At 37.2% G+C, this 24,021-nt stretch overlaps 1 protein-coding gene across 2 annotated transcripts in view; it reads left to right on the forward strand.

Annotated features, from left to right (window-relative positions):
* Positions 1 to 24,021, forward strand: part of TLN2 (talin 2) — a 188,520-nt gene that overhangs the window by 59,397 nt on the left and 105,102 nt on the right. For both annotated transcript variants that reach the window (XM_074601899.1, XM_074601898.1), the window contains exons 3-7: positions 16,130 to 16,300; positions 19,022 to 19,119; positions 19,784 to 19,913; positions 21,392 to 21,544; positions 22,421 to 22,563. In XM_074601899.1, the coding sequence (XP_074458000.1) occupies positions 16,165 to 16,300; positions 19,022 to 19,119; positions 19,784 to 19,913; positions 21,392 to 21,544; positions 22,421 to 22,563 (660 nt within the window). In that variant the 5' untranslated portion in view covers positions 16,130 to 16,164. The remainder of the gene's footprint in view (positions 1 to 16,129; positions 16,301 to 19,021; positions 19,120 to 19,783; positions 19,914 to 21,391; positions 21,545 to 22,420; positions 22,564 to 24,021) is intronic.

Here is a 24,021-nt window from a genome sequence, read left to right on the forward strand (position 1 = left end):
GTTGCTCCCTTCATTCTGAGTTTTTGTTCAGTCTGCATTTTATGTGTGGTCGTTGTGCGTTGTGAGTGATTTAAATTAGTCATCCTTTTGTGCTGTGCGGTAACTGTAGTCTTTGTAAACCACATATCGCCAATGGTGAGCTGGTTTTAAGTCCCCAGCCTCGATCACTGGATCGAGGGGATTTCCATGTATTGCATGTGTTGAATATTCAAAATCATCACCCCAAGATAGAAAGCTTTTTAATCTACTTTGCTTCTGTTCTGTGGACTAAAACTCTCAAAAAAGGCTTGGTGAAGTTTTTAAGTACAAAAACGTGCTGATGTGTACAATTTTAGTTCTGGGAACACATGGACAAAAGATGAAAATGGTCAAAAGGCTATTGAATGACTGCTATCTGAATTGCCCTATCAGCACTGGAAGAACTTGCTCAAGTAAGAATACAGTAAATTAGTTTATTGTTAAAATTATTTTTTTCTAGTCATCTTTTTCATATGTGATCCAAACGAGAAATTACAACTTCTTATTGATGTCATTATATCGGGGGAATAAATAATCAGGTGAAAAGCTTTCTATCTCTCTTCAGGCTGAATGAAAAATCGTATTTAATCTTGTTATTTCAATAAAACAGAAGTGCATGACTAACTTTCCTTTGAGATTTCCCATTCAATTTTCTATGTGTCCAGTGTTAAGATTATTAAGACTCAAGAAAAGATAACCATCGTCTTGAATGTGAGAAGCTCATAAGTAATTTAAACTTAGTTTCACGTACTTCAAGAAAAGCGTTGGGTAATTGCCTAGTGGAAGAAGGCATTGTTGAAGGCCTGTGCTGGTTCTGATAACAAATGAGTGGGGAAGCAGACACTTTCAGCGGGAAGATGATCTAAGCAAATCAATGGCAGCATCCAAGTCTCTTTCCCTGACCAGTGTCCTAAACCCTAAACAGGATGTTACTTTCAGCTTTTAATAGTGTTACTTAAGGATTGAAGTTTCACTTAAAGCAACTGCTGTAGCACGCTTCCCACAAGAAACGGGCACTCTGATGAGGAATAGTTGTAACACAGCACATAATAAGCAAGTAGGAAACGCCAGTAAAACTGAGATTCCTGTCAAAGCTGGATAGATTTCTGTTTTTAATATCAGGCTTGCTTGGTAGTTTTTCAACATTTAATTTCAGTGTTTTGGTGCACTTTTTTCACCATTTTGAATGAAGTACATGTTTTATACCAAGGGGATAAGATGAAAACAGAACTTTGAACTGTGAGGAAATTTATTTGATGTTTTAATGAAAAATACGGAGTGGGCTGGGAAATAGTGGTGTGGAGTTAGGTTCAAGAAAAGTGTTACACAAGAAAACATTTCCCTGCTGTCTTACCTAGTTGTTACAGTAAGGTGCATCTTAGGGCCAAAGGATCAGAGTTGCACAAGCAAATAAAATACAACAGCATAAAAGGACTTGCCCCTGCTTACTGCAGGGGGCTTGGACGAGATGACCTTTAAAGGTCCCTTCCAACCCAACACATTCTATGACTTTTCCCTATAATGGAATATTTCTGTAAGATTGAACGGTAAGTGGAAGTCTTGAAAAAGTAGGTCAATTAATCTTATGCTTATGCATAAGAATTCTAGGGTGTTTAAATAGTGTTATGCTGGGTCAATGCTGTACATCATTCAGGTATGTAATATAAGATTTAGCACAATGCTTAATTCTAATTATATTTAGAAAAACATGATGTAAAAATCAGTGATTTGTGCCATTTCTTTTATTAACTGTGGTAGTAGCCTCCCTGTCCCTCCAAAAAAACAGTGGGTTTATGCCATTAGTATCAGCAATTATACTGAAGTTTTATTTCAAAATTTTCCATTGAATATTTTCTCTATATCCTTCTGCTGCTAGTCCATGGATAGGATTACTTCAGATTTTTGAAGTTTTGCATTATTAATCAGACTGTAAATATATAATTCAATATGAGCAATCCAATGAGCATTCCCTTGCAACTGGAGTTGATTAACAATGCTGAGCCTGCAGTAACTATAAGGAGGTTATATTTTTAAATGCTTGATGCATGTTATCGAGGTCTTAAATTTACAGCTAAAGTAGTCAGCTGCTCAGTTAGTGATGATAGTGGAGGGATGGAAAAGTAGGAGGAGGGCTTTGACCTTGAGTGCGCTCATTGCACTGGACAACGTACTAGGGAGAATTGTGTATTCTCTCCAGTCCCTTTTCAATTGGAAACTTTCTCAATGATACGCATTGCTTAAAAGCCATGGTGATTTTCAGGGATGTATGTGTGCATGTGCTTGTATCATACATGCATGTACAAATATGCTGTATTTATGTAACATTAGTGTATTAGTATGCACACACCTAAAAATATAAATAGTGTATCAAAGCCAAGTAATACTTCTAAAATTGAGACTTGGTATATCATTAAACATGTTATTTACCATGTCAGTCACTTTAATACCTTTTTACTAACACAAATATTTTTAAAAATAAAGCTGAGTTCTATAATAGTTCGATTGTGAACATGCTACATGTTTTTACAGTTGTAGTTTATTTGTTCCTTTTCAGGTCATAATAGATACCAAAACAGTTAACGGATCTTTATTAAATATTGGCATAATCTCTTGCCCATATATATTGTGCTTTGTTATTTCCTACAAAAATAGCGTGCTTGAAAAAATCCAATGCTTTGCGCTCTGTGCAGAAGAAAACCTTGATGACAGATAAGGATGGATATGGATTTCTGTTTAGAAATACACCCCTCCTTGTGTTTTTATAGTATGAAGTTAGGGGGATGATGTTATAACATACTCTAGTTTTAAATACAGGTTTATAACTCTGTTGAATTTTTACAACATTAATAGCAGCTTAGATTTAGGGATTCTGTTGGACTTGTTGTTCCTTTAAGCCAGGAATTGTTTTCAAAACCTGTTTAAATACATAAAAGGAAAAAACCCAGAAAATCTAATGCACGACATCAGGACCTTGTGAACAGTCTTCTGTTCCTCAGAAGAGAAGTGCTGGTTCCAGACAAGGCCTGTTTGCTGGGTGGCAAGCTGGGTCTGTGTTTCATGACAAACAGAATTCCATGATTCTGTAGCTACTTGGAGCTGGAGAGGTTTTACACAGCGATGGAAAGAATGCATGTCCCTGCACAGCTGTCTCTTGTGTTGTTATTTATCCAAGTGTTGTCTTATTTTCTGTCTTACCTTTCATGGATTTATTTTCAAAATTGACTGAAACTCACTGTGGAAGTCAGCAGCAAAAAAGAAAGTTTTAGCAAAGAAAGAAAACTTTAGTAAGAGCTGGGAACACCCTAGACAGTGTATAAAAATGTAAACTAAATCAATTTGGCTGTGTGATGTTGCCTGCAGAAATTAACACAGAACTCTCCACTGGAGCTGGGAAATGAGAAACATGAATTATAACTTATTGGAGTGAAAAAGAGATGTTCAGCTATTGCTTTTAGGTCTTCTAAATAACTTGCCATAAAGTAATTTTGTTGTGATTTTTTTCCTTTAAGGATGTAGTCTGAGAAGGAGGTATTTTCAGGCTGTATATTTAGAATCACTGGTGAATCTGTGAAATTTCCAACTGGGAAATCTTGTTGCCCTACTTATTGTACCCTTCCTTAGCTTAAGACCTTTTATAATGGAAAATCTGTTTGCAGGTAGAAACCCTACAGGGAGAATAAGTCATTGTCTGTCCCTGATTTGTAGCTCAGTTGCTTGAATTGCAGGACCACTTCAAACACTTCTGACTATCTGCATTTAAGACATTCCTCTGATTCCCATTGAGTAAAAAAATCTTTTGTCTTGGAGGGGGCTACTTGGTGAGTATCTCCTAGGTAGCCATAATGATAACTGTGAAAGGTTGATCCCAACTGAAACAAGGGGAAGCCCTAGCTGTCTTTAGGTAGGAAACGATATTTGTAGTTGTAAATTGGATCTCAGATTGATTTCCCATTTGCTGCTGACTATAATCAGATAAAGCAGTGACAATGACAGATTATTTTTTCCCACCTGCACTTGGAAAACAAGCTCCTCTCCTTTTTATGCAGTAACTTTTTTATTGCCCTCTGGTCTTTTTGTGTACATTGCAAAGGGTGGTGGCTTAAATCTTTTAGGAGGCTGTATGTAGTGCAGAATACTGTAATGAAATAGGAGTGACGTGTAATGGTCCAAGATGATGTTGATTCCTTTGTGGTCCTGTTTCATCTATGAATTTCCCCACTAAACTGCATTCTCCATTGATGCTGTCGACCATCAGATGAAGTGGAGGAGATCCTGGTAGGTCATTTTATTCTGACTTAAACTGAGTTTTCTGGAGGGATGGTTTCTGTGGAGAATGCACTCGGAAGTCCTTTTAATAATCGCTGCATTTTAAATGACGGTGGTAGCTGGAGTTCAATGCATTTTTGTTGTTGTTGTTATGAATTTATACCTATGTCACAAATACTAGCCTATCTAACATCCTGTCTTTGCAATTGTGTATGCGCAAGTATGTGTATTCATATGCATCTGTTCATATATACGTATATGTAGGTGTAGAATGGGTGTGTTCTTCCATATATAGCACATACTAGTATATTCCTGCTCTGTGTGAGTAATGCATTTTAAAATACTTATGAGAGCTAATAGTTACAAGACACAAGAATCATCTATTGTTTTAGGTACATCTTGAAATAGGCCTTGCTAAGAAAAATAATGGAATATCTGAATTCAGGCTCAACAATTAGAAGTCTGCCAAGTTGACTTTGAACTTTTCAGTAAGATCACTGCCAGAGTCTGTCTCTGTGCACATTTGATGTAGGAGGAGGTTTGACCTTAGATTAGCATACAGTTGGCAGTGTGCTAGGCTAACTATAATCTAATTGACATGTAATGTTTGCGCACGCTGTTACACCCTGATAAAAGTGCAGCAGTGTTTTATGATCTCTTCCTTTCTGTCTCCATTGTAGGAGTAGCAGCTGCTTTGGCGTTCAGTCCTGGTCTCTTCAGAGATTTAGATTTTTCTGAAGCTTAAACACATTCAAAAATTTTCATAAGGATTACACCAACCTGTAATTTCCTCCCTTATCCAGTACTTGTGCGCTTTTTACCTTGGGGGTATGGAGTGCTCTTAAAGCTGGAGTGAAATGAGTGCTGTGGTGCTTGCTTGAAACATTCAGTCTAATGTACATTAGCTTTCTCGTGGGTCTCAGTCTCTGTGTTCTCCTGTTTTGGCACTGTGTCAGAGATGTTGATTTGACAGGTGCAAGTGCACTGTCCTTGCTCGGCTTTTCTGTTTTCATTAGTGTTGCTGATTCTAATAGTAACTGAGCCTTCTACAGTCTATTGCTATAGATCTTGTTTCCTTCCTTGGCTACTCTTTTTTTTTTTTTTTTTCTCTTTACCCCTCTATGTGTTTTACTCAAAGGTCTTTTGACTAGCCATTCGCTGTTTCTTTCTTCTGTTGAAAAAGTGTTCTTACTAAGAAAAAATGAAAAATAAAAAGTTGGTAATCAAAAAGCACAGAGAAGCCCAATGTCTCTACCAGAAACTTGGTGTTTAAAAAAGTCATTACAACTAGCGTTCACCCTTTGAGAGAGCATGAAATAGTTACGTATTGAGATACCCTGTTTTTCCTTCCCTTCTCCCTCCTCTGTTCAGTTGTGAGCATCAGTAAATGCAAGGAGCATGCACTGATCTCATTCAGGCTTGCTGCAATAGCATATGCAAAATTGATTGGTATTCTAGGTATTGTAAACTATGATTAGTATGATTGTAAACTATGATTAGTAACTGCATTCATAGTAAATATCAAGTAAGTGATGGAGGCTGGAAGAGCAGGAAAAGCTTTTTTTAGTAGCTATTTAAAGGTGTTGGAAGGAGACTGCGTGATCTGCTGTTTTTCGATTTGACACGTTTTATGAATGCATCATTTGAGTTGTAGGCTGTGTAAACTGTTGCATATACTTCCTCACCATTTGCCAGGATATGATGAAATTATCACAGTTCTGTGTGACCACCTTTCTAGTGAGGGGTGTGTGTTGGATTAGCATTGCTGTCTTTGCTGACATGCAAATTTTTTGTTGTTTTTTACTATTTTTCTGTAAACGTGCTTATCTCCATGACACGAAAATTGATAAAGAACGATGATTTATACAGAAATTGCGTTAATCTCATATTGATTCCAGTTTGTGATTGCTTGTGAGCAAAATTTGTCTGGATAATAATGCAGTAGATGGGATCGAGACCGGAGTATTTAAGAGGTAGAAACATAAATGAATTAATTATAATTTAGATTGAAATAGTGATTGGCCTTGTTTTGAATTCTCCAATAAATGTTATTAGGAGGAAAGAAAAGTGTGCTAAAGTATTCACTGTAGTGAACAGCATGATGCTAATAGAAAAAAACCCAACACTGTTAAGCCGTTTGACTTCATATGGATTGTTTTGTTTTATTCGTACTACCTTTGTGTATTTGGTTTTTTTTGAAACCTGATTTAGTCTGATTGCTGTGTGGGAGTAAGAGAGTAATAGTTCAAGTTTTGAAAAACACTTCACATTCACAGGTATTCTAACTGATCTTAAGCAAAGTGTCAAGTGTCTTTGCTTCTACCATCCCACACTTTGTTTCAAGAATCAGCTCAGCAACCTGTTGCATAGATCCAATGGGTGTAGCTATGTAAAGCAAATGTTGAAGAAATGTCGTTAGTGAATTTTTCTGGTGGACTTGCTTGACCATTTGATCCTGGACAACCTGCCTCTTCATAGAACTTCCAAGAAGCAGTACTGAAAGATGCAGAGAGGAATTGCATATAATAGTTTACACTGTTCACTTGATGTATTTTTGTATTGTTTTTAGAATCATAGAATTGCCTAGGTTGTAAGTGACCTTTCAGATCATCTAGTCCAAACGTCAACCTAACTCTGACAAAAACCATGACTAAACCATATCTCTAAGCATGCTGTCTACCCATCTTTTAAAAACCTCTGGGGATGGTGACTCAACCACTTCCCTGGGCAGCCTGTGCCAATGCTTAATAACCCTTTCAGTGTAAAAAATTTTTCCTAATATCCAGTCTAAACCTCCCCTGGCGCAAGTTGAGGCTGTTTTCCTCTTGTCCTATCACCAGTTACTAGGGAGAAAAGGCCTTTCACTGGAAAGGCCAGTCCTTTCCAGTGAATTGTCATGCACCTTTTTTCTAAAAACCTCCATGCTATCACTTCTGTCTGAGGCCTCTTCAATACTGTTTTGTGGAGAAAAAGGTTGCATTGGGTTGAGTGAGTGGGATCATTGTTCTTGCCCAATTGTTTTTGCAGGGAGAAATTAATGTGAAATTTCAACACTGGTAACACACTGCGTAAGTGACACCAAAAATGTATCTCTGAGTCTGAAAAGTATCTGTGGGAAGCGCTTAGTGGGTTTTTTCCATTTTGACTCCAGGCCCATAACCATATGTTCTGTGGTTCATATTAGGAATACAGCAGGGAATTATTTTGCTTGCAACAAATTCTGTTAAAATACTAATGCCAGCTTGGTTGTTAGCTTGGTGTTGACTCTTTTGCACTTTAACCTTTGGGCTTTTTTTTGTCTTACCCTAATTTGTGCTTAGTTTCAGCTGGGTAATTTTACTCATGTTTCCTTTGTTCTCTGTGCTTCATTCTGTTTCAAGGAGAGATGTCCATGATGGCAGGAGAGTTCTGCATGCACAAGTTTAAATGTTTGATAGTTGTTGGAAAAACAACAATAATACTAGACGTTAGTCACCGATACTGTGCGAAACTCATAATGTTTTCTAAACTTCGCCTACAGGTCACCTAAAAACAAAACAACAAAAAAAAAAGGGAAATGCAGAGTAATATCGAGACCACAGTAGGTGAACCCAAGAGGTCGTATCCTAGCTGTGTTATTTAATGACTATATTAACAACTCTGAGTGGTTTATTGCATCCTACTTCAGGGCCGTTGCCAAGAATGGCAAGCATAGTTCAGAACTTTGAGTGGCGTCTTTGAATTAATTCAGTGAAAAAAAGCATTGGAGTGTGCTCAAAGGTTGTAAACCTAGACAAAAAGTATATATCCTACTGGAAGCATGTTGCAGCTCTTGTGGTGGACCTAGATTAACTTTACAAGTACTTCTCTTCAGTTTAAAAAAAAAAAAAAAAGGGGGAGGGGAGCGGGGGGGAGCAGAAAGCCTCCCAACAACATACCCCTTAGGGGAAAAAAAAACCTCCAAACCACAAAACCAACCCAAAAACCCAAACCACAAAACCCAAAATAAAACACCAAACAAACTTCCACCAAATAAAAATGTCTTCTGTATCTCGGATACTGTTTTATTTAGACTTCTAGGATCTGTGAACACCTTTCTCACCGTCCTCCCAAGGACTCTCTTAAACGGGCTCATCTCTACAACAGAATCACTTCATTTGTAGGAGAAGCTAGCAAAAGGATGCTGATTCACTTCCGATTTCTACAGAAACTCATGTTCCCTGTTTTCAGCTTTCTCCTACGGTGTTCTTGCAAAATCAGAAAAGCCTGGAAAGCCTCTTCAAAGAGTTGAGTCATTGACTGCGATATTGGATGCTTCTACTCCTGAGGCTAATGACTTCTATGTTACAACCAGTTCCAGTCAAGCTCTTTGCTTCTGTTATCTAAAAGCTGTTTCAGCTATGTTTGGAACAGTGACATTCATCTTGTAGTCCCTTGTAATTCATACTTCCTTTTGAAGATACATGCAAGCAAGTTAGTTTGCAAATATGCCTTTTGACTTAAAAAGCAAACTGTAGTTGAATTGCTAATAAGCTGACTGTCCTATAAACAGCTCTTAATTAGACTCAAATATTTTTGTCTCTTACATAATTCTGTTTGAGGGTACATCCTTCCTGGGTCCTTAGCAAAATAGATGCTGTTCCTGTACAACTATGTGCGAACTGCAAATGCTGTGATTAATGCTTACTAATGATTAAAGCCTACTTTCACAGTAGCCTTACAAAGCTTGCCCTAGTTAATTTTACTGTCTTTCAAGTGGTTTGATTTTTTTGTCTGTAGCATTGCACAGTACAGATAAATGCTGTGAATTTTTCCTGAGGTTCTTGAAGATTTTAACTGTAAACTTGCTTATCAGGATGTGTGGTGTACGTGTACAGGCGTTGTGGTTGAGTAGGGGTTTTCTTAGCGCAGGGGGGCATATAAGAGATCTTGCATTTTAATTGTCCACAGAATAAACAATGTTCTGTGCTGTAGAGTGTTAAGTTCCTTGTATTATAACTGATGGCAGGAAGGATTATACTTTTTGTGCTTGCTTGTTCAAGCTTCAGAAGTTCTGACTAATCCCGCAGATAGCATGTGGTGCCCGAGGTTATCAGACTACTTTTGGACTCCCCTAATCTGGTATCTTTGTACTCATAGCCTGTTTAGAACATCACCTTTTACTCTATTGGTTTACTGCTCTTGCCTTCATTTTTGAGCTAGTTAGAGGGAAGATGAGATCTACGTATTTTTATTATTTTTTCCTCTCTGGTCACCAGAAGAGCGCATACTGCTCTCTTCTAAAGTTACTGACAAGACACAACTTCCAGTCCAGTGTTTACAAGTCTGATATTTGCACATCAGTGATAGTTGTCCCTGGAGCACCTCATTACATTATTCTCAGTGAAATGGCAAAGCGGCTGACCAGTGATGACATCTTCAGTGTCTTGTCCATCGAGGAGTTGATGATGAAGGCCTTACTATGACATACAGAGATATGTTTCAGGTGTACAACCCACAGGTGATCATTCAGCTCCTGTACAGTGTTCTGGTGGAGAATCAGCCTAGTGTTCTAGGAAAACATGTTAGTAGAACCCCTTGAGCACCTTTGAGAGTGTCGTGGTATAAATGAGTTACAAATTGACAGCAATGGAGTGCTAAAGAGAGGGGGATCTTCCTTGGAAAGAAGCAGTGTGATCTTTCGTATGATAAGCACATAAGATGCCAACAGCAGCAAAGACCAGCTAGTTTAAGTGCCCTTGCAAGTTTGTAGTAAAATGGGTGTTGTTTTCCTACGTGCCTGTGCAATCATCTGCCCGATTGCCTGCCTTGTGGTCCCATCATCCTTGATTTTTGAAGGATGGCACTTCTATTTGCATTCATAATCTTGGAAACATCAAATGTAGCTATTGGTACAACTGGGTTTGTATTTTTGAGTGTCTGTTGCTTAGTGAGGTCTTACCGGGTACCGGTCCACTAAACAAGTGTTTGGTATGTTGCAACAGAATTAGATGTTCAGCTGTCATGAACAACAGAAAACGTAATGTGTCCTGTTTTCCTGGTGCCCTGTGCTAGCAGGTAGATGGTGGGAGTACTGAAAAGAATAGAGAACTCTTGTCCCACTGGATTTTCTTACAAAGTTAATCTAGTATAAAAATATGTAGCTTTACCTATACTAGCATGTACACATGTGGGTTTTTAGACTTTGACAGTCTCATGACCTAGATTTGTGTTTGCTCAAGCCTGAATGAACCGGTTAAGAAACATCTCCAGGGAAACAGATCTCTACTAAATCATAGCAGAGCTTTGCTTTTAACCATAGCACTGGCAGTGGCAACTTTCCTTTAACTGGGTAGGCGTAGTCCATATTTGACAGTGTCAGTGTTAGCTGTTCCACATTTGCTTAGTTTAGAAATGCAGATATTTTTGGATTGTGTTTTACTTCAAACACTCTATTGGCAAGGGTGTGAAATGGAAGGCAAAAAAGTGTTCGTATGCTCATAGCATTAAGCAGAGATAATATTAAGCTGAGATTTTGCGTTCTTTGTTTGCTTAGCAGTGTAGTTAAAAATATACAGATAATGTCATGACCCCATCAGTTGTCAGACACCACAGACATTAGGGTAGGAATGGTACAAATCAAGCCACGTGGGTTTGTGTTCACTAACTGGTCTCCCCTCTAAATCTCATTCTCCCATGCATATGGTAAGCCATTCTTCCCCTGTTTTATTGTATGCTTTTAGTTTGATGATAGTTGATTCCTGTTGGAATTATGTGATGCAAACTTCTGTCCTCGTCAATATTCAGAGACACAGTCTTTTGTTAGAGAAAAATAATGTAACTGTTCATTGAGTATGTGTCCTCTTCTAAGCCCACACCTGTTGTAATTTAACAGTAATAGCATCCTGGCTCTAGCTGTTGTGAAACTGCATCTACGCAGGGAGCTTTTGGGAAGGATGCAGTAACTTGAACTGAGAACTGAAGTACAGGTGCCTGTTGCAAGATCTGTCCTCCTGAGGTACAGTGACCAGAGGCTATAGTGACCCAGCTGGGACAGTGACCTTTCCTTACCACATGTTGTTCCTGCTCCTCTGCTGGAGAGTACTACTGCCTTGGATGTTCTCGCAAATCATGTGTATAATCATTCCATAACCCAGTTCTGTCACAAAGTAAGGGAAATATTCTTCAAAAATGCAATGGCCAACACGAAAAAAAATACCAAACTGTCAGAATTGGTTGAGAAAGTGATTATACAAACAGAAACGTTGGCAGCTGTGAGAGGGACTGTTAACTTCTGGAGCTGAAGGGGAGCTGGTTGCTGCCGTGGTTACAACATTGCTGAACTGCCACTGTGGAATGTAAGGCATTTCTCCAACTTGAAGTTACTTTACTCTAAAGAACCTTAATATTGCCTCATTCTTATGTCTTACTTTTCAGTACTTGATAATATCTTGGGGATTATGTGTTTGAAATATTTTTGCTTGTTTGCAAGGTATCCCTGTGGGCACACAGAGGCCTGCTCATTTTGATTCAACCCCTGGTTATAATCTTGTTTTGCTGGGATTTCCCAGAACCTGGGCACTGTGATGATTCAACTTGAGACCTTGACCTACACACTCCAGATACGTACCTGCAGGCACTGGGTTCTCTCACTGATGATCTGTGGTTTTTTTTAAGAGCTTGGAGCTGCTGCTTCCTCTCCCAAAGCTGTTAGATCCATAATTCATTACTTCAGTCTCCAGCCTTAGCAAGTACAGATGAATCACAGTCTGATTTAGAAATTACCTACTTTGTTACTCACAGAGCATTAAACTTAGTACCAGGCAAACCATTCCTTCCAAAATCCTCTCAATTTCCAGAAACGCTTTGACTTCTGGTCAGCCATTCCAGAGGCTGAGTGATATTGGGGAGAAGAGAGAGTCCATTATCTGCACAGAGAAATATTTAAACGTGGTGTGAATCAATGTATAGAAGATAAAGGAAACACAGAAGGTATTTTTCCCTTATTTTTCTCTGTGATCTCAGCCCTTTTTCTTGACCAAGTTCTTAGTTCTATTGAGAAAAAACAGCTGTCCTATTTTGGCTGTTACCCGGGAGATGGAAACTGCCTGTCCTGGTTATTACTGAAAGCCAAGTAGGGAGGTTTAGAGCCTGAGGGTAATTTGGAGGAGGCAGATGAAAACCTTTCTGTAAAGTTTGAGAACACAGTGTTGGAGGAAGCTGATAACTCATGGGCTCTTACCGTAAGCTATTTTTGAAAAAAGCATTCTTTGGTGTCTCTGAAACCAAGAGCACTGGGTTGAAGGAGACTAGACCACTGATGTATTTAGGTCCTTCCGTCTTTAAGGAGCTGAATTTCACCCTGAATTGAGTATTGAGAGGACACAGTAACAGGTTCCCGACTTGTAAAATTGTGTTAAATATGGCAGGAATCAATTTGCCATGTTCGTTTATGTAGGGCGGGGAAAAAAGGTTCTTTTGCAGAGTAGAAGACTTAGGTTGAAAACATGGGTGGGAAGGGAGGAACCACCCAAAACGCAGTAGTAGTAAAAAGAAAAATAAAAATGGAGCAGCTTCCCTGTGGATGTTGTGGACTCCATTTCAAAGAGCTTTGTCAGAACGGATTAGATGAGCATCTGGCAGGGACAGCATAGGGATGCATCATCTCACAGTGCAAGGGGCTAGGCTAGGCTGCCTCTTGAGGTTCCTTCTGACACATGTTTTTATGGTTTCTGTGGTGCATGATCACGAAGTGAAAATATTAACAGGATAACAAACTATTTAATGCATTTTAAAAGAGCTTTTTTTGTCTAAGTCTTAAGAAATGGGATCTCCGCTTGTTTTTAAACTTGTCAAGAGTGTGACACAATGCTGTACTGGCTAAACTGCTTTCAAGTTCTGACTGACTCTGTTCTGGATCTCAAAGGTGAGATTAAGTTTATCTGAATGCTTTGGTTTGCTAAATGTATGCTAACCTAGTAAAAGCAGCAGTAAAAACTGCAAAATCACAATAATTTTACCAGAATATTTTAATGTCTCTTTTATTTTTACAATTAAATTTTCATGGTCAGTCTTCACCATTTGGGTTTTCTTTGCTGCTTTTTCTTCATTCAGATTAGACTGATGAGACCATTCAGATTAGACACTGGAATGGGTATGGGTATTCCTTGATGTGAGTTAGTGCCCTTTTTTAAAATCCATCTTTTAGTGTTACATATATATATATATATAAAAAACGGTTAACTAAACGATTAAGTAGATTTTTCTGTTTACAAGTAGCTGTATTTATTTTCATGCCATAACCTTCTGACCCTTTGCCTTAAAAGAAAATGTTATTTTCTGCAATATTAAAAGATTCAGCTATACATAGGAAGCATAATATTACATCACCGTAACTTACACGAGACCCACTACTGTCAGTGGTGGTAATATAGGATTTGTATGGCATGAAACTTTCAAGTCAGGTGCTAATTTATGACTATCCAATCACATGTCTAGTATTCCATTCCAGAAAGTGGACAATCATTTCATTACACACAAAGGTTTTTCAGGTGGATCCTATTTTCTATGTTAAAAAAAGTTCATATTCACTTGGCTTTAATGTCAGAGAATACAAATTCAGTCATCTGTATTACTTCTTTATGTGTTAACAGAAGAGAGGAGACCTCTTTTAATGCCTCTACTCAAGTTGTTTTTTTTTTTTAAAGATGATTGTTGAATGTTCTTATGTTTTTTTTTTTTCTTAATGACCGTTTCCTTTTAACCAAAGTCATTCATACCAAAAGTTAAGACTGCAGCTTGTTCATGGGAAAGTTGATAGGAAAAGGTCAGTATCCATTCTGCCTTTTAATAGGCAAGTTAATCAGATAAGTCTGAAGATGTGATGTGTGTGGCTTACAAGTCTTTCTTTCAGGCTCAATGGAAAGCAAAGAGGAGAGGAAAGCTTTTTCTAGACCGTACCTGCTCACTGGTGTTGCTTTATAGCATTTCCTCTTCTTTAAGAGGAGTAGAAAATAGTGGGGGGAGAGAGAGACAAAGATTTCAGAGGGTTGCAATATAATGGCCCTGCTCCAACACACTGACCGGACAAAGGAGGGAGCAGGGATTGTGGCTCACCTTACCACGCTGGAAGCTGACAGCCAGGTTTCAGAGGTCACCTGTGAGAACAGTTGCCTTCTGAGAAACTTGATCAGACTGTTTTCCAAGCTGATCTGTCTCTTTTCCAGCTGTTTAGTGTGCAATGTTTTTTTTAACAGTTCGCATAAGCACACATGAACATAATTATTCTTCCTGGGACCATTGTTGATGGTGAAAAACTGTTCCAGTGTGTGTTTTCTTGGGATATTTTTGTTCTTGTAATGCTCTGAAGTTTGCTTATGTATAAATGATAGAGTGCTAAACTGAACCCAGTTATGGTGAATCTCCATGAAAATACTGCAGAGATTTATTTTTTGTCTTGCATTTATTTTGTGCTTCTGCTTATACTTCTGAAACATAAAGACCTTTTGGGTGGGTTTTAGGAAGTAGTACTTGGTAGCAGGGAGAGATCTTCATTTGTTTATCAGACCTCTGCCTAGAACGATTGGTTCAAACTGCAGATTGTTTTGTTATCAGATACTGATAGATTAGGAAAGCACTGAGCTGTGTACATTAATGCTTCTTGTATGTTTTTTGCCTATTCACCCCTTTTCCTTTGTCCGATAGTCTTATCATATCTAGCATTTCATACTGGTAGTGAGCGGTCTTGGACGAACTAAAAAATCTGAAGTAGGATGATTTGCTTTTGAGAGGCAGATGGATGGGCTGCCACAAAAATATGGGGGAGGATGATATCTCAGAGCCAAAGCCACTCTGGAATGTTATCGGTAGAGAAATGATTTGTCTGCTGTCTGTGCTTTGGAGAAGGGATGCAATCACTGAGCTCAGTCCATCGGTGCATTGATGAAATGTAAATGCTGCTTCCTTCCTATTCCTCAAAGTGATTTTGTCAAACAGTACCAAGTATCTAGGCTGTAAAAAGATGCACAATTGCGGTTTAATTTTTTGTTTAACTATTAGAATTTGTCCTGCTCAAATTGTCACCAGTGGCAGTAGTCCATAGAATCTTGCATCCTCCTAAAATACACCTACATGAATTTATGCAGAAAGGATTTGGGGATTCTAGTAGATTCTATATTTATGCAAAAAGAACTTCGGTTATGAAGAGTTCTTGGAGATCACTGTGGAAAGCCTAATGATGGAAGAGTGGTTTGGAGTGTTATGACAGCAAGAGAAGACACTTGAGACAAAACCCAGACTACCTACAAAATGAAACAAAACAAAAAGCATCTGTAGCTTCCTGTTTCTGTAGACAAACGCTGTCAAATCCAGTGAAGTTTCTGAAATAGAACTGAAATGAAAAATAGCATGACACAGTATTGCACACTTTAGAACCTTCAGAAAGCAGAAGTTATGTACTAAGAAAATCCTGCCTTCATTTAAGTAGTTATTCTAAGCTGTTAATTACCAGCTAATGTAAATGGTCTAATAAAAAGGTGTGGTGAGAGAAAAATCGTTTTCTGTCAGTAGTAAATATGTTGGGAATATACCCAATAACTATATTGTTTTCTTACGCACCATTTTGATATACCTCAGACAAACTCTCAACACTTAAGTATGTGTACACAAGTTTTTGGAAAATGAATTTCCAATATACCAAGAACAATACGTAAAATACGTGTTTTGAGTGGTTTCTAGCTTGATGATGCTAATGAGACTTTATATAGAACTGTATTTGAATACATATAATTCTACTGAACTAATTATTTTTTTTTTTTAATGGAAAGTTGAGTGTATTAAAACATTAAATGGAAAATTCTAAGCAATAATCCCATCACTGCTTTTTCAGATACTTTAGTAGGAACTTGCAAGTGACTTGACGCCATGGTAGCCCTTTCGTTGAAGATCTGTGTCCGCCAATGCAATGTAGTGAAGACAATGCAGTTTGAACCATCCACTGCAGTGTATGATGCCTGTAGAGTTATTCGTGAACGAGTGCCAGAGGCTCAAACAGGGCAAGGTGAGTTCCTGTATTTGTCCTTAGTCAGTTCATTGGCTGAATTGAAGATAAACATAGACCTATGGTGGTTTTACACTGTTCTGTTCCTCCATTTATCTTTCAGGTTGGAGGTTTGGTTTTTTCTTTATTTAAATCATAAGGCTCTGGAGTGAAAAGCAAAAAGTGTAAACAGATTTTTCTTCCTTTTGTCCTGACAGAGGTTTTTCTACAAAGGATACTTTTTTGTGGAACTTTGACTTAAATAAATTACTTGTTTGCCTGAAAGATGATTTTTTCCCTGCTTGGAGGGCAATTTTTGTGGTACCATCTTTTTAAAGTAATGTTTGTGGTAATGCTTTTCATTAAAATCTGGGCCAACTTATTTCATGCATCAGCAAAGGAAGGGACAATATGAGTTGCAAAAGAATGGCTGTACATCTCAAAAATGTGCAAAGGGAAATGTTTGAAACTGGTTAATAAGTAAAAGTATCCCCATGCTGTGCATACCATATTCAGAACACTGCTACATGTTAGTCAAATATAACTGTATCTGTACCTATTGAGCAAATTAGATTAATGTAGACTGTGAAATATGTCTTCACTTGGACAAAAGCTCTGGTTTAAATGTAGTCAAAGTTGTCAAATTCAGATTCTTCAGAATCTTTTCTTACTGTAATGTGTATGATGCCACCGGAATGTAATTCTTAAAGCAGATTGCTTATTGAGTTTTTCATGCAGCTCTCAAGTTTTAGAGGTGTTTTAAAAATATTGTCTGAACTGTTAGAAAAACTTACCAGTAATGGACAATATTACCATTACTTAGAAATGCTTCTCCTATGCAGGAGTCCTTAGGAAGTCTGGTTACACAGATTGAATTTTTCAGATGCAAGATGTGCATTTTTACCATGGTGATCTCTCAAGGCAGTTATTTTGAACAGATGTTGAATTCACACAAGTTGAGTAATAAATATCCCTGAACATCGTGAACCACATAGAAAAGCTAGGAACTCTCTTCAGATTATACAGTAGGACTTTTCCTAGATATGTGATTGCAGTGCAATTACGGACTTCAAACAACTTTATGAAGTTGGGTGATGAACAGAAATAAGGTTACTAACACATCCCTTCCCCTTCTTTGTGGCTATTAAAATGTGTGTGGTTGCCTGTTAGTTCAGAAGTCTCGCAGAGTTGCAGTACAGACTGATCAAACTAGTTCCTGCACAACAGAAAATGTAATTGTCCTGCATTATGGCTGTAAACCATGCACATTTCACTTCAACAAGCTTGCATGCTGACACAAAGATAGCCATGATGTTAACATGCAAGTCGCACAGCTACTACTATTTCATGACTAGGGTGTATCCCCCAGAAATGGGTATCAGAGTAGTCTGTACTTCCTCGGTAATTCTGTGCCCTGTGCAAGGCACTTTGTGTGCTTCTAAATGTCACAACCTATTTATAGACAAAATTCTAAAATTTTACATGACTGATTCTGTACTGAATTTGTGTCAGACATCTCTGCATGTACGGATCACTTGACTTCTCAGTGGGATTTTTAGTTAAGGTCAGAAGGAAAAGTTTTTCTTCTTATTTGGTTGGTTTTGAAAAGATTCTTCCTTTGAAATTGTGTATCTGTAAGTCAGTTACACTTCTATTAATTAAATGCAAGTTCTTTTATATACTTGCATGACTAACAATGTTTTTAATGTAAATGCTCTCAAATGTAAATTGTTACTATGCATGACATTTAAAGATGAAACATTATCCAAAAATTTTAGCTATTTTTGCTTGACTTTCTACCCAGAGGGCCTGAACACATGGCTGAAGGTAAACAAGGGCCTGTCTCTGTGCTGAGCTGTTGTGACAGGCTGTGTGCTCGCAGCTGGCCAGCCTGTATGAAAAAAGCCCTTTGCTTAAACTGTAGAACTGCAATTAGAGCACGCGTAGCTGATGAACAGTAGTTTACACTGTTTGTGATACTGAAGTGTACTCTGTATCAATTCTTCATGCAAATGTTTATCAAGAAGAGATGCTTTGGTTGGGACTTAAGTTGACAGTCATAGTCCTTCATATTGTGTACTTGGAGTTTAGTCTTTGAAGCCAAAGCCTGGGTTTGTTCTTCTGTGACAACGAGTTTTATCATTTATTTGTGATTCTGAAAGAATCAGTCAGCAGGTGTTTAGCCTGCAACAGGTGCAAATTTTTCCTGAGATTTTTATTATGGATATAATTCTAGAAGCCTTATATTTTTTTAAATGCCTAAACCTGAAGCATCTACCAAAAAGATTCCAAAGTTTAGCATAAATATGATATCTGAAGGATTGAAAGCAAACCATATTATTTTAAATAGAACTACTGCTTAAAATAGTATACTATGGTTAAGCCCAAATTGCTTGTGTCTTTGGTTAGTCAATTCCAAAGCAGGACCTATGAGCATTTGAAAAAGGTCATCTTCAAGAGGAATAATTACAAATATAATACAAATTACACAGTACGTGTGGCATGTTCTTGCTTAGTGGAGCTTTTGTTCAAGTCTTCTATAAAGCCTGATCTACCCTGCTATCTGCTGCTAAGCTAAATATTTTCTGAAGCACAGAAAAAAATTTCTCTCAAGTTCATTAAGAATGGAAGGGAAGTGTAATGGAAGCTTAAACCTGAAGCTGAGTAACCTTGAAAAAAAACATGTTGGCTATATTAGATTTGATATTATTTTAACAAGTCTCTGTCTCTTCTGTTCCACAGCCTCTGACTATGGATTGTTCTTGTCAGATGAAGATCCTCGAAAAGGTATATGGCTGGAGGCTGGAAGAACACTGGATTACTATATGCTGAGAAATGGGGTATGGTGCCAGTCTGTTGCTTCATTCATCAACACGTTTTTAGAAAACTTGTTTCCCAAGTAGCAAGAAGAATGTTTGGCATCTGGAGGGGTAGGAGGGTCTTGAGTCTGTTCCTGAAATTGTCCCACTTCTCTTCCTTGCTGGACCTCTGTAGTTAGTTTTGTTCCTGAGTCTCGTCGTGAGTGTGAGCTACTGTGGCCAATACTGTCTTCATAGAATGATCAGCAGAAAGAGGAAAAAATAAATTTTGTAATAAGCTTTATATTTGAGGTGACGTTGCATTATAGTGTAGGTTTCTTTTATACTAAAGATGGTGAGGTCATACTTGTTCACATTATGGCCAGCTTTCTTTCAACCAGAAGCCATTTCTATGCTTTTTAAATGCTAAACTGTTTTTTGCAGCACTAAGGTACTTTAGTCTATCCTACCCTGTCTAGGTTTTGATCTTGCCGGCTAGGACAAGTTCTTGAAAAATGATATTGTCGGAACTAAGAAGTAGCCACTTCACAAGCTTGTTACGTGAATAAGTTTGCCTATACTATAACAAAGGAAAAGCCTAGCTTTTGCAGGGTGATGAGGGCATCCTGATTTAGGCATCTAAGTTAGTGGGTTGGCTTGTGGAGGCTTCCAAGAGCATTTAGAAACAGTATTGTTTACTTCCTAGGATATATTGGAATACAAAAAGAAACAGAGACCTCAGAAAATACGTATGTTGGATGGTTCAGTGAAAACTGTCATGGTGGATGATTCTAAAACAGTTGGTGAATTGCTGGTTACCATTTGCAGCAGGATAGGTAAGTTTTTTGGGACCCACATACTTAAGAATTTGTTTTTCTGCCATATCTTGACTTTTAGGATGTTATGTGTATTACTGGCTAGAAATTGACACATATGTTAAAAAAAAATAAATATTAAATTTGTTATCAGTTAACAGTTACCAAACAGTTTTTTGAAATCTGGTGTCCAGGTTTTATGAAAGTCGGTAGAGAGTTAGTTATATCCTTAAAATTCAGTATTTAGCAGTTGAAGGCACAAAGTTATCTGATAGTACAGTTATAAATTTTTTTATTATAAGTTACCTGTTACGTACGCTTTCCTACTACGTAGTAGAGAATTAGAACTAAATTTATACTTAATTTTAATGGGATAAAAGATAAATACAGTTAACCTTGAAATGTACCTAAACTTACAGCTCTATGTTGTTTTGATTAAGAATTGATCACAGTACTGTATCATTTGTGAAATGACATATGGAAGCCATCCAGAGCAACTGGTCAAAAATGTGTCATATTGGTTATAGTCTGTCTTTGTATTTATCTAAATAAAGGCATTTTGGAGAACTAATTCCTATTTAACTATAAACATGCATCCAACATGGATTAGTTTAAATCATCTTAAACCCTTGCTTAATTCTCATTTATAATTAAAGTGGCCTCAATTTGTGTTAGATTAATTTACTTGGAAAGTGAATTAAGCTAAACTTAAATTAATCCATTTCAATTTTGTTGGAGTTTTTCTATGCTGGATACTAATGTGCTGTAACTAATTTACTTGAAAAATCAGCTTGACTTATTTTCATGAATGTGGTCATGTAGGTGAGCATTTAATTTACTTTCCTGTATAACATATAACATAAACATGCTTTACCCAACAGTGGAAAAAACCAAGCAGAACAAAAAAATTGAGAGCAACTTAGCACATATGCTAAATGTTGTGGACTGATTTTTGATTCAGTTTCATGTAAAATTCATGAGAAGGGTTGAGTTTTAAAACTCTAAAAAACCCATATATTTCACGTGGTTTCTATTCCTCAGTCTGCTCTGACACATTTCTTCTACACATCGTGGGCAAGCTGAAATTACTCAGTTCTCACGAAGCAATTGCAGGCATCCATGAAAGGAAATTTACTATGGCGTGTCTTCATTCTGGAATTTACTGCTCTTTTAAATTCCATCATGTTTTTAAACTGGCGGCTTCTCTTGGTAGATAAAAAAAGCTTACTATCTTTCTGAAAGTGGCAAATGCAGCATATGACAAAGGAATGATGTATTTGAAGGATCATGCCAGATATTGGAGAGAAGTCTTGAATGCGGAAGTTGTAGATTATTCTTGGGATCTCCTTCCCAATACACTGTTTTAGCATTTCATCTGGAATGTCTTTACTATACTTGAAATTAACCATTGGTGTTTTAATATAAGGAGAAGAATATTTCACACATCCTAAAATGTATTAAATCTTTGTTACAAACACTGGATTTATTTATAATTCCAGGAATAACAAATTATGAGGAATATTCCTTAATCCAGGAGAGCATCGAAGAGAAGAAAGAGGAGAGTACAGGAACACTTAAGAAAGACAGGACGTTGTTGCGTGATGAAAGAAAAATGGAAAAACTAAAGGCAAAGCTTCATACAGATGATGATTGTGAGTAATGTATTCCAGGATAATTCTTTGATTACTAGCTTTCCATGGGATAGTGCAAGAAAACCAGAGAGGAATGCATTCTTAGATTCTTCAGTGTGTCTCGGTTGATCCCTACCTGTACCTTCCATCTGTTTATGCATAATGTCATCTGCTACTGAGTATTTTAAAAATCGGTTAAATGGACAAGTTGTTGCATCTATCTATGAGAGTTAGCGGATCTTTTGAAGTGTTTTTTGTTACCTTTTTTGGTAGGGGAGTTGTAACTTAAGTGTTAAATGGTCATTTGCATAATGGCTATTTTCTCCCCTTCGTGAAAGTTGGATATTTAAATATTGATGCCAACTGAAAGCCATCAAAAAGTAGTTTTGTCTTTGAAGGTATAAATGTTAAGTGTAAATGGAGTTCACTAAAGAACTAGGACAGTGTTTGATTTGTCTTATGCGTAAAGTCATGAGAACCATTTTTTCTAAGATTAACTGTGACTGGCAGGAAGATGGTTTAAAATGGTATTCAGGGATAAGAAAACTAAATAGAACAATCAGCTTTAGGGGGAAAGTGCGGTAAACTTTCAAGTAATTTTGCAATGAAGCTTTGAAGATTTAAATCTAGTATTAAAATGTTACTATGGTTGTTTCTTCAACAATATTAGTGGTGTTTTATGCTATAGTAGATTCTTGTTTCTTAGTAGTGCTGCTGTTCAATTCTAATTTGTAGCAACCGTCAACACTGATGACTAGAAACAGAAATGAAAGCAACATTTTTTTCTGAATTTCCCCCTCCAATGGAAATGGCCATTATCACATGATTTTCACAACAGCTATGAACACTGGCAACACTGGGTATTTAACAATGTGCCTGTCTGTGGTTCTGTTACAGTAAATTGGCTAGATCATAGCCGAACGTTTAGAGAACAAGGCGTCGATGAAAATGAAACACTACTGTTGAGACGAAAGTTCTTTTATTCAGACCAGAACGTAGATTCAAGAGATCCTGTTCAGCTTAATTTGCTTTATGTTCAGGTACAGTGTGTTGACTGGAAGTACGGGTTCTACCTTGTCTGAGGAAACCTGTGTAGGTTAATAAGAAAAATTCTGTTGCCGAAATACTCCATCTTCTAGAATTCCAGTTCTGGATGTGCTTTGATTTTACTTTTTTTGTCTGTCCCTCCAAGAACATGTGATAGTACAGAGGCTTTGCTGATTCTTTTAATCAAATATTTTCAACCCAATAATAATGGACATTCAACCAAAAATACATTGACTTTCATGTCCTTGTCCTGGTTTCCTTAAAATTCATGAATGTCTTTCATCTTTTAAGTTGTTCTTTTTAGTTCTTCTCCCCACTCTCTTCTATAGGTGATGCTTTCTCTGTAATATGGAATCTCAGGTCAGTCTTGCAACCAGCTTTCTGCTTCTCACCTTCCAGATTTCTTCCCAGACAGTACACAAGGCAGGCAGGCTTCCTGTTCAAAATGGGCAATATCATGTAATATCACAGGAGTCCACCTAGGCAGGTTCCCCAAATACTATACATAACTGGGCAAAGCTAAGAGTTTTATGCAGAAGATACTATTTAAATTTAAATGAAGGCTTTAGTGAAGTTGCCTATAATGCAGTCTGGAAAAAAACCAGGCTTTTAAACTCTTGGTTAAAGTTGTGGTTTTTTAAAAGTAATAAATAAATAAATAAATAAATTTGTCAATTTAATGGAATGTTCAATTGTTACGGTTGCAGCTGATTCAAATGGGATTGCTCTAAATTACATTTTTAAACTTTGAGGCAGAAGATAAGGATGGCATTGCTTGTAAAACTACATTAGATTTTTCAAGTATTTTAGAAGACTGTATCACACTGAGCTGTTCTCCTGCCACTTATATATTTCTTTCAGGCTACTGTTATGACAGTACGTGTTGATACAGCCCTGTCACTGTTTTGTCTAGAGATAGATGAGCTTTCTGTTGCCAGAGCTGTAACATCCATCATCTTCTAAGACCACTAAATTTAAAAAAAAGGAAGGAAAATAGTTTGCCTTCTCCCATTGCATTTTCTATAATGGTAATCTGGTTTTTACTTACTAGTTATGCAGATCATTTTCCCTGCTATTACAATGTGGTGAGATAAAAGCTTTTACATGTGTGTATGTACACACATATATAGATCTGTGTGTATATATATGTGTACGTACATGTGCGTATACATAAGTTGTATTTTATATACACATACAGCAGGAAATAGGGTGTCAAGTCTTCTTTATGATGAAAGTTGTTACAATTGTGGTTTTGATAAGTCTCCATAGATATTTACCAGATAACAATCTAGCTCTTTGTTTATTTTATTAGTCATAAATACATCCAGAATGGAATAATAAAGATATTCAGATGGAAAAGCCTGTTACTGGATTCTTGGGCTGTGTTCAAGCTTTCAAGGAATTTCAGAGATGTAATAGTTACTTTGGATGTCCCTGACATGTCTTTGTTT

The sequence above is a fragment of the Larus michahellis genome, chromosome 9 (genome assembly GCF_964199755.1).
Source record: "Larus michahellis chromosome 9, bLarMic1.1, whole genome shotgun sequence".
Taxonomy (NCBI): domain Eukaryota; kingdom Metazoa; phylum Chordata; class Aves; order Charadriiformes; family Laridae; genus Larus; species Larus michahellis.